The 12,106-nt window shown below is 37.3% G+C and overlaps 1 protein-coding gene and 1 long non-coding RNA gene across 4 annotated transcripts in view; one reads left to right on the top strand and one right to left on the bottom strand.

The window, feature by feature from the left end:
• Nucleotides 1–12,106, top strand: part of LOC143247000 (uncharacterized) — a 256,411-nt gene that overhangs the window by 143,010 nt on the left and 101,295 nt on the right. The gene's annotated exons all lie outside the window — the stretch shown is intronic.
• The window catches only part of LOC143246997 (transcriptional regulator ERG homolog), an 86,904-nt gene continuing 83,306 nt past the window's right edge, over nucleotides 8,509–12,106 (bottom strand). For all 3 annotated transcript variants that reach the window (XM_076494289.1, XM_076494290.1, XM_076494291.1), the window contains one exon: nucleotides 8,509–10,617. In XM_076494289.1, coding sequence (XP_076350404.1) covers nucleotides 10,070–10,617 — 548 coding nt within the window. In that variant the 3' untranslated portion in view covers nucleotides 8,509–10,069. The remainder of the gene's footprint in view (nucleotides 10,618–12,106) is intronic.

Genomic DNA, 12,106 nt, shown 5'->3' with positions numbered 1-12,106 from the left:
AAATTAATATAGAGGTCGCTTTTAAGATTACCCGAAAAACAAAACTGTTGTTTACAGTGATTAGCTGTGAATGAGAGTTTGTTTGTTTGTTGTTTAGGGTAAAAATGCACGTGGATGGAACCCCGAAATTTCTAAGTTTTGATCTTTAGGAACATAGAGGCGTTATCCAGTTTATTCTATGACAAAATCTGTGTTTCGTGTCGTTTAGTAAAGAATTTTGTCGTTAGCGATTCTTTAATGCAAATAAACAAGGAAAAAAATTGAAATTTTGTTAATTTGAAATGTTAATTTTTCCCGCAAGGTGGCTGTTCATCGAGTATTAAAGTGTTTTGGATCACTTAATACTAAGTCTCGAATTGGTCATCCGATCCCTTTCCTCATTCTATCACTTAACCATCTGAATTTTACGACATCACAAAATAGTTAATTTACTGACATTTTTAGTATTCGTATCTCAAGAGGCCCTTGTATGGTCTCTTGTCGGTTAAGGCACTCGACTCGTAATCTGAGGGTCAGATTACAGTAATCTCAGTCACACTAAACATGTTCGACCTATATGCCGTGGTGGCGTTATAAAATGATGGTTAATCCTCATATTCGTTGGTAAAAGAGTAGCCCAAGAGTTGGCGGTTGGTGGTGATGACTAGCTGCCTTCTCTCTAGTCTTACATTGCTAAATTAGGGACGGCTAGCGCAGATAGCTCTCGTGTAGCGATATTCAAACAAATTAAAATAGGTAACAAGCTGCTAGAAAATATTATTAAACTGACAACAAGTATTACTTAAATATCGTTGTTTATAAATTGGGGCCAAATTTGTGTTGAGAATATTTCGTTTGACACAATATGTAACAGTAAAAAAAAATAATAATATTAGACGGTTCACTGGCTTATTTTGGAAATGGTATTTCAGTACGGAATGCAGTGGTGCCATCTTTGGGCATATATTCGCACTGCTGCTTCAGGTTACTTCGCAAAAAAAACAACTGTAATTTCGGTTGAGGCAAAATCACAAGTAATCTCTGTTTAAGAATAATATGAGATCCAAGAAACAAATTTACCATTATAATTTAAAACTTACTCTTAACGTGATTTGAATGTCATTAATCGTGTTGTGAAATTCAGTGGAATGAATTTATGATAATTCAACAATCAACAGTTGAGTGAAATTCGTATTGAAGGTGACTTAGCACTTCGTCAAAGTATTTTTGTACTTTGCATTAGTTTCGGGGCCCGGCATGGCCAAGCGTGTTAAGGCATTCGACTCGTAATCTGAGGGTCGCGGGTTCGAATCCAGGTCGCGCCAAACATCCTCGCCCTCCCAGCCGTGGGGACGTTATAATGTGACGGTCAATCCCACTATTCGTTGGTAAAATAGTAGCCCAAGAGTTGGCGGTGGGTGATGATCACTAACTGCGTTCTCTCTAGTCTTATACTACTAAATTAGGGACGGCTAGCACAGACAGCCCTCGAGTAGCTTTGCGCGAAATTAAAAAAAACAACATTAGTTTCGAATTAGTGTTCATTAGATAATTTTGGCTGGCTGGTAATAACCTGCTTATGTTTTAGTAGGGTTAATAAGAATACTGTTGGTGTTTTGTAGTTATATTTGTTACCATAGATTTTTAGCGTTATAAATACGCAAATACAATAATATAGCACGTAGTTTTTAATGGAAATCAAGGTATCTTTTGGTTAAGCCTAATTCGTTAACACGATAATAAAAAACGTTTCTGAGGATTAAAATCTTACCCATCGAAACCGTTTATGCCAGTAAAATGTATTTTGCTGTTTTTGTCAAACAAGAAAAGTTAAATCAGTTTATTGCAAGCTTGTTTTTCATGATCTAACCGCTAGGTGTCGCTCTCCTTTTACGATACATTGTACACTCTGCACAGTAGTGATTTTACTATATTTCTCAGTAAATGGAGACACCGTCGGAAAAAATATTCATGTGTAATGATATAAGCTGTTTACATTTGTTTTTAATAAAGGGACTTTACTGACTTAAAGTAATATATTACTCGTTACATGGATATTTTATAGATTGTAAAATGAAGTCAGAAATCTTACAACGTACAGAGACAGTAGAATGAAACGGACAAAGATTGCCTAAAACAACTTTATTATTGGTAGTTGACATACTACATAAGAATTCCACGAAGTTATATTATTTATCTACTAATAATAAGCAAGATAAAGGGAATTAACCTGTTAACTGTCAAGTATTTCAGCTGTTACAATACAACTCTAATGTCTCTTCATTTTGTAACTTTTTTCATGACGCCATTTTGGATCGAAAGTGAAACAGTTTGTAAGTAGGTAAAATAAATGTATGGTGCTGACATCTAGCGTTGAAGTTAGGTATTATTGAGAACGAATTAACTCGTTCGTGACACTGTGTTACCGATCGGCTTGGAACGATTTATCTCGTCTACGGCACTGAACAGGTTAATACAAGTTATTTCTAAACCAATAAAATACCTTCTCGACAAACTTATGTACCAGTGTAAAGTTTCATGTCTTTGTGTCGTTCAGAATATAAAACAGTAGTTCTCAAACTGTGTGTGGGCCATCCAGCTGGAGTGCACAATTTTTGTTTTTCACGGATGGTGTTAGTTGAACTTTTGGGGGGTGGCAAGGCATATCACAGGATAAAAGGGAGGGAAGACCTAAAACAGTTTCAAAACATTGGAGTATAACAGAACGTTGGTACAACAGAGAGTGAAGGTGTTTGGTGTTCTTAACACCTTATAAGACTTATTGTCTTCAAACGGTCAGTTCGGAGACCCCTGAAGTTCCGTGTTTGTATATCATATAGAAATATTTTATCCAGATGGACAACCAGTCAGGAGCACTCGCTACCTGCACAACTATTGAAGAATGGCTAATGTAACTGTTACAGTTATAATGCCTCTGTGTCTCGAACCTCAGACCTTCTAATTAGTAAATCATTGGGCCTCGGTGATTGTGAGAAGAACGAGATAACAGCATCTCAAACAACAGATCTAAACACCAGGTCTCATCCCTGTTGGAGGAACGATCTAAAAGCGTCGCGAACCTCAGACCTGCTGAACTATCCATCATAATGACCACTAGGTCTCGCTCCTATAGGATGAACAATGTAACATATGCAGTCACTACATAATTAGAGGTTTAGAAAGTACCACATTCTAAAATTGCTTGAAAACGATATAATATTTTTTAAAATTTCTTGTACATAAATTTGCTTTATAATGAGAAATTAAAAAGAAATGGACAACTTTTGATTAGAAAAAAGTCGCAACAAACTCATATATAAATGAAAAAATGTGTGTTATCTCTCAAAAGTGATAAAAAACTTTTACCATTAAAGTCAACTCAAATGAAACTTTTAGTTCTAATAATTTCAAAATATTTTTTGGTTTCAAATTATTTAGAATTCAATGAAACTAAATATTATGGTATTCGTAAATACTGAATATTCAATCATACATTAGTTATCAGGATTCTTTACAGTAGGTGTCTGTGACTTGTTGGCGATAACTTTTAAGAATAAATGGATGGCACACACTCCACCTGTTTTGAAATAATATATTCAAAATAAACCATATTTATGTACAGAAATTTGTTACACTTGTGGTTACCACAATTGTATCAAGAGCTTTAAATAATTGTATCTTTTTGTCAAAGTAACACCAGTAGATTCAATGATTTCACAAACCCTTTAACAAGACTAATTATTCTTTTATATCTCTGTTATTACAATACAAACTGTGAAACCTACTTTAGAAATCGCCATTATCCATTCTTTAACACACAATCACGCAGTATAACTTCATTTTGTTTTTACATTTCCTTTCACTAACTCATCTTACATCACAAACTTGACCCGCCTGTTTACACGTATGTGTGTATATATATACATATATGTTTCCCGACTGAGGCCTAGAACTTTTAACAAACTGCGAGACGTTATGATGCAATAATATTCACTTAAAACAGCGAGAAAAATTGGAAGTTTTAAGTAACGTGACGCCAATTCACGAGAAACTATTTGTAAAAGGTTTCGTAAGCAAAGCTGAAATAAACTACCGATCTTTAAAATACTAAATAATTAAATCACAACTCTCGTATTACGTTTAAATGGAATAGTTGTGTATACCTAACATTTGTTAACAACAAGTGTAAAAAAATAATACAGATATGGAAATATAATTGACGTAGTGTCTTTACTTCTCCATAGATGGCGTACGCATTTATCTTTCTGTATCAGTAAATTTATTTTAAAACGTCGATATATATATTATTTAACCTGCTTTGTGTTCTACTATTTAGTTTACTCTATCTTTTTAAACAAATTGGCATCTGAAATTGAAATAATTCTGAGTGGACGTGCTACCGACGTTAGAAATCACGTTTAACATTTTTAATAGTGCCGAAGTAAACTTTTATGACAAAATAAGTTGCCGACAAAATTAAATATGTATGTATAATCTTTTTCCGTTTCTTTTTAAGGTGACTAAACTAAGTAAATAGAACGTGAGTTTACGGACTTAAACGTTAAAAATTCGAGATTCAATTCCTCGTGGCCGACAGAGCGCAGATACTCTGTTTTAAAACATAGAAAAAAGCAAAAATAATTGAAGTTGCCACAAGATATTAATATTAGTTGTAGTATTTGAACCACCACTGTGTTTGTTGTACCATTGGTTGCTTGATGAACTCTGGATTTAGCGAAACGCGTCGTCGACAATGGATGTGACGAACTCAGTGTGGCCCGAGTACTAATGTTGTATACTCCTCACCGGCCCGACGTGGCCAGGTGGGTTAAGGCGTTCGACTCGTAATCTGTGGGCCGTGGGCTCGAACCCCGATCGCACCAAACATGCTCGCCCTTTCAGCCGTGGAGGCGTTATAATGTGACGTTCAATCCTAGTATTAATTAGTAAAATAGTAGCCCAAGAGTTGGCGGTGGGTGGTGATGACTAGCTACCTTCTCTCTAGTCTTACACTGCTATATTAGGGACGGCTAGCATAGATAGCCCTCGTGTAGCTTTACGCGAAATAAAAAACAAAAAACAAAACCATTATATACTCCTCAATTTCTTGAAAACCTCTGGTGGACTTTATAACGAATGCAGTGTTAAAAATATAATAGAGCTAACACTAATGTCTTAATGTTGTAATCGTGCTTTATTAATTCAATAAAGGCGTTCACCACCCCCAAACAAAAGTTGCTAATCTAGGTTTAAGTTTTGTTTCTTATTAAAATAAATTAAAATCTCCATCTATCATAACGTGAACGATGCTTAGGGATTTATTTTTTATCACATTCATATTAAACACTGCTTCTATATTATGTGGAAAATCCTACCAGCCAGAATTCGTAACACGCCCCCAAAGCGACCGAATAAACTTTATATAGCGCGTGTTCAGGCCTTATACGGTTACCCGAATAAAATAATCTTTAGGTTATCAATTTCCTCATCAATTTCGATTATGAATAGCGTCTGACTTTAATGACCTACCACTCCACGAGACGCTTTCGACACGTACCTCACCCGTGAAATTTACTCTTCTCCCACGTGACGGGCTCGGGCAAACGTGCACGCGGTTCTTTCATCGTTTTTGTAAGCGCGTACAACGGCCATCGAATTGTTTGATCACGTGCCGTATGGGAGGTACTGCACGTGCGAGGAAAATAGAAATTCATAAAGCAAACGATTTTCGATGAACAGAGAACACTTCGTAATAGGACGTTAGTATCTGACGTTTTGTCGGGATTGTTGTCTTTACTTTGGTATTCACGTTTCAGCAGTTCTAAATGTTTTCTTGTTTTAAACTGTTTGCTTTGTCGTTGTTGTTTCTCTGACGTCACTTGTGACGTATCATCTACTTGTTTCAACATTTGATTCAGCAGTTGTTTGAATTTCTGAGTAAACGCCACCAAACGGACAGAAACCTAAATGTTTGAGTAGTTTAAAAATTATATTTTGAACTTTTAATTTTTTTTTCGTGTCTTGAAATTGGGAAAGAAAAAAATTACACAGTACTTGTGGGACTAGTATTGCCCTGTAGTGAGGGCTCTCGACTTGAGTTCTTCGGATTAGAATCCTCTAATCAAACGTGCTCGTCTTTTCAGTCATAGCGACGTTATTATGTAATGGTCAATCCCACTTTTTTTTGGAAAAGAGTTGCCCATGAAGTGGCGGCAATGTATCTTTGTATCAGAGGTAACGCAGGATTTAAGATTACTTCAAATAATACACGAACACCAAAAGAGAAATAAAATTCCAATAAGTATTTTATTTTTTTTAATTTCGCACAAAGCTACTCGAGGGCTATTTGCGCTAGCCGTCCCTAATTTAGCAGTGTAAGACTAGAGGGAAAGCAGCTGGTCATCACCACCCATCGCCAACTTTTGGGCTACTCTTTTACCAACGAATAGTGGGATTGGCCGTCACATTATAACGCCCCCACGGCTGAAAGGGCGAACATGTTTGGTGCGACAGGGATACGAACCCGCGACCCTCGGATTACGAGTCGAACGCCTTAACACACTTGGCCATGCCGGGCCCAATTCCATTAAGATTGGCGCTGTACCCCGAATTAGTTTCAAGTATAATATAAAAATATGAAACTCGGAGTGCGTTCAACCTTTATTGAAAGAAACAAGTTTTAAATAAATAGCGTTATGGGTGACATGGCATAACCACCACGTGAGATACCACACCCAACATTAACTACGACATATGATGACACAACCATGCTATAAAATCTATTAATAACCTTAAACAGCCTCAGTCAGATCCACTCTGACACTCTTTTGTCCAAAAGACAATAATGTTCACTACATATCCTATAACATCTCTCTGTTGAATAGAAAAAACAGCTTCGATCATGTACGTCTCTAACACCTCTTTGATCAGGAGAAAACAACCTCTGTCAGATCTCTTTATGACACTTCATTCGACAACGCAAGTCGTCATCTATTGTTTGAGTGATTGCTTGTGATTAACCACAAAACCACACAACGGACCACATGCGCTCTGCCCACTACGGGTATCGAAATCCGGTTTATAGCGTTGTAAGTCCACAGATGTACCGCTCTACCTCTGTGGCGCTGCTAAAGATGATTAGTGGTATGTTTGCGTAGATCTGTGCTTCATAACAAACAACAACAATAAATGTTATTATAAGCACAGAAACTTATTATAACGTTAATTGGACAAAACTATAACGCAGGTGTACATTTTGACTGTCGATCATCATTTGAACCGAAAGATGTTTTGACTGTGTTTTTTGTTTGTTTTTAATTTCGTGCAAAGCTACACGAGGGCTCTCTGCGCTAGCCCTACCTAATTTAGCAGTGTAAGACAGCTAATCATCACTACCCACCGCCAACTCTTGGGCTACTCTTTTAACAATTAATACTAGGACTGATCGACACATTATAACGCCTCCACGGCTGAAAGGGCGAGCATATTTGATGCGCTTGGGATTCGAACCTGCGACTCTCGGATTACGAGTCTAACGCCTTAACCCACCTGGATATGCCGGGCCAGATGTCTTGATATCAAGTAATTTGATATGGAACTATATTTGTCTAAATAAGTAAAACTGATGGGCGAGTCACTGGAATACATAACAAATTATTTGCTTTTTTGTCCAATTTTGCGTAAAGCCATTAGAGGACTATCTGCGTCTCTAATGTTGAAGCGATAGACTAGGGGAAAGGCAGCTAGCGCAGATAGCCCTCGAGTAGCTTTGTGCGAAATTAAAAAACAAAAACAAAATACTTAATGGAATTTTATTTCTCTTTTGGTGTTCGTGTGTTATTTGAAGTAATCTTAAATCCTGTGTTACCTCTGATACAAAGATACATTAAAAATATAACATTTAAAATAGGCTTCACAGTCACCAACCCCGCGCTGAGCGAGCGACACCAAGCGCCTAGAAGAGTTAAAATATTATGTGTGTGTGCATGCGCGTGAGGAAACCAGTTTAACTTCTCTGTGATATTCGCGAAAGTTACACAAGAGTTACGGACGTAGCCATCCTTAAACTTGAACTCTTTGTGACTAGATGGAATGCAGCTAGTCGACAACGCACAGTATTATCTATTGTTTGAGTGATTGTTTATGATTAAACACCAAACTACACAATGGGCTATCTGTGCTCTGCCCACCACGATTATCGAAACCTGGTTTTATAGTGTTGTGAATCAGCAGACATGACGCTGTGCCACTGGGTTGGCACCGTTAACTATTGGGGTGCTCTAATCAAACAATAGGATTTGAATACCACTCTTATAAAGTACTCACGTCTTCAAAGTGTAGGTTGTGATTTTGTATTATGTTTTTCATTTACGGCAACAAAACGCATACAATAGACCTTCGGACCCACAGGCTGGCACTCAAACTTGCAGAAGACGCTCGGCTCACTTGGAGATTATAAAACGTAACTGTTGGACAAAATCACTCATATTTATTACCATATTTGATTTGAAATTCTGAACTTTATTTCATTCGATCGAGCTATAACAACGTTTTCCTTTTACAGAAAGAATTTTACAACCAAATCGAATTGAAAATATATAATAGTAATAATAATAATAATAATACACTGTAAGAATTGAAACATTGTTATGGTACACTTTGGCCTTGTTCAAAACATTTGAATCAAGAAAATGTTTAATAATGTTTCCTTCGAGCTTGTTATTCTAAAATTCGGGTCTCGCTCCCCGGAATAGGAACAACTGTAGAGGTTTATGTTTTTAAAAAGAAACGTGATAGAAAACTGAACATTACACAAAACTCAGACTTTTTTTAGCCAAACCTGTTCATTTCAAGTATCTGGGGGAATAGTCCCCCCTTTGGTTTGTTTAGAATTTCGCGCAAAGCTACTCGAGGGCTATCTGCGCCAGTCCTTCCTAATTTAGCAGTGCAAGACTAGAGGGAAGGCAGCTAGTCATCACCACCCACCGCCAACTCTTGGGCTACTCTGTCACCAACGAATAGTGGGATTGACCGTCACGTTATAACACTCACACGGCTGAAAGGAAGGACACGTTTGGTGTGACGGGGATTTGAACCTGCTACCCTCAGGTTACGAAATCAGTGTCTTAACCACCTGGCCGTGCCACGGCCCTTCCCCTCTGGAGCAAGTTGTTCCAAAATGTGTATTGGTAGTTATTTATTGAACGTGTGTGTTATACTCGTCTTTATTTTATAAATCAAATAGTCTGTGACTAGAATCGTAAAAACTTACCTAGGACTGAGTCTGAGAAAAAGTTAAGATACGACTATTTTACTTGGTAAAACAAGCAATTTATTATTTGGTTGTTTTTAAACCTATCGTTACCAGTGGGGTCCAGAAATTACAGCACATTAGCATTTCATGGTTTTGTCTGTTACAACACTCAGTGCAAAGATCTGGCACAAAAAAAAACAACTTATTTTCTGTGTAGGATGCAGAGGTGGCTCCACCTGTAATGAATTAGATTAAGTTGTTTTTTTTTCAGTAAATCATTTCATAGAAATATTGATCATCGTTCGCTCAACATTTTAAAAGTCACCACAGAGGTCGTTACATATCGTCACTTGATTAATATTTAATAAAACTTCTTAGGAAGTATTAATATCCACTTTATTAATGTGAAACACGAAAGACCAAAATACATTACAACTTGTGAACTACGTTAGAATTATATATATTAACAACATTTTAATCTGATCTACTGTTTACCCTTCAGCCCTCACGGATTATGTACAGGTATCAGTCGTTTTTATGCTTACTACAAAGTAATGCATTACACGCCAACATCAGTAACAGTGTGATTAATATCCGGGCTTCATATCCGATTCTCTACTTCCGGTGTTCCGTTTCCTTCCATGTATATTCAAAGACAGCCATGTGGAAACTAATACAATTTTTGTGTCAGATAGAATTTTGATGATTACTTGTCAACATAGATCACTGTTCTCCCCCCCCTCGCTACAATTATATCAACATAATTCACTGTTACCCCACCTTTTCCCCCCGTCTTTTTTCTCAGCTTTTGTTTGCTTCGTATAAATAGCTTTAGGCTTAGTAACTTCCCAGGGCATTTCCTCGATGACCAGGATGTGGGATAGTATGGCCTGGTATGTATGGATTAAGGTTACAGGCTCCAGATGCACCAGTTGACCAATAGTGACCAGGGACTGTTGTCGACCCAAACAACGGTGGCTGGGAGTTACCGGTGAGTCCTGTCGGTCTAGCACTCAAATAGTTCATTTTTGAGGTGTGGACGTGGTACGTTGGAAAGAATATGTCAGTCTGCAACTTGTAGGCGGCGGTTTCTCCCGTATTAGGTTGGCAAGCCTGAGCCAAGCCATGGAAATCGAACTTGTACGTGTATCGCTTTCCATGTACTTTAGTCATTATATTTTTGTCGTAATAATATCGCAGGGCTCGGCTCAGCTTGTCGTAATTCATGTTAGGCTTCGACTTGCGCTCCCCCCAGCGGCGAGCAACTTCATCAGGATCTGTCAGTTTGAACTCTCCATTCGTCCCTTCCCACGAGATGCAATTCGTGTTGTTGGTATCGGAAAGAAGTTCCAACAGAAACTGCCACAGCTGAATTTGCCCGCTTCCTGTTGACATAAAAAAGCAACAAAGTTTTACAGAGCCAGCTAGATAATAAAACACGATGGTAATATTAGGCCTAACATTTGTGATAAAATATTATTTCGCATTTTAGTTTTCTTGCCAATTTCGTATTTAATTTTAGAAAATATAGTTTCAGAATTACCTTTCGATCGACCACTACAAAGGAGATCCTTCGTTAATACCAGAATTTCCTCAATTTTCTAAGAAAGTTCAGCTCGAAATTAATAAAATAAAATAAGTATGAAAATAAAAATTAGCAATATGCATCGTGATTGGTCAGACATGGCCACGTGGTCAAGGCACACGACTCGTGTAGTTTTGCGCGAAATTCAAAAACAAACAATACATCGTAATTTTCATTTCACATTTTCTTTTACTAATGTGGTGCCATCTTTTGGCATTTAAAGGTATTTTGTTTTTTTATAAAATGACCTGTTATAATTATTTCTGTCTGTCTGCTGAACCCCTGCGTATTCGGAGTTTTTTTGTGAACGGAAAATCTAACTTTGTTACAGCCAAAATTAATCCGTAAGAGAAAATTTGAGGTAAGACAAGTTTGAAATTAAGCACAAAGCTACACAACGTGCTATGTGTGTTCTGCGTACCACGGGTATCGAAACCCGGTTTTTAGTGGTGTGAGTCCGCAGACATGCCGCTGTGTCACTGGGGTCGCGTAAGACAAGACTATCTGACGTTAGATTGTAACTAAAATATGGAGAAAAATTCAGATACAAAAGTGCAAATATGAAGAGAAACCTAACTGTGAATCGTAAAATATATAAACTATTAGAAACTCTAATAAAAATGGAGAAAAGCATCTAAGTATTTGAAAATCTAAGTGAATAGAAGATTCTACATCATTACAAAATCTAACTAATAAATAGAAAAAGGTAATTATTTAAAAAAAAATCAAAGATACGGTTTGTTTGTTTGTCTAAGGAAAAAGCCACGTAGAGTTATCTATCGTGTCCACTGGGGGATATAACCCCCGATTTTGGCGTTGTAAGCTTACCGTTGTACCATGGGGTTCCTAGCACATGGACCCCGGCATGGCCAAGAGTGTTAAGGCGTGCGACTCGTAATCTGAGGGTCACGGGTTCGAATTCCCTTCACATCAAACACGTTCGCCCTTTCAGCCTTGAGAGCGTTATTATGTAACGGTAACTCCCACTATTCGTTGGTAAAAGAGTAGCCCAAGAGTTGGCGGTGGGTGGTGATGACTAGCTGCCTTCCCTCTAGTCTTACACTGCTAAATTAGGGAAGGCTAGCACAGATAGCCCTCGAGTAGCTTTGTGCGAAATTCAAAGACAAACAAACAAATCCTAGTACATGGGAAAAATTAAAATATGAAAAAAACCAAAAACTGAAACCTTTTGAAAATTTAACTGAGATTTTGAAACAAGTTTCTAAACCTTAAAAGAATCTAGATGACACATGGACTAATCTAGGTTTTTTATTTACGTTAGTATTATT

This window comes from Tachypleus tridentatus, chromosome 3 (assembly GCF_004210375.1).
Source record: "Tachypleus tridentatus isolate NWPU-2018 chromosome 3, ASM421037v1, whole genome shotgun sequence".
Taxonomy (NCBI): Eukaryota; Metazoa; Arthropoda; class Merostomata; order Xiphosura; family Limulidae; genus Tachypleus; species Tachypleus tridentatus.
Note: the sequence above shows the minus strand (reverse complement) of the source record. Positions and strands in the feature narration are given on the sequence as shown.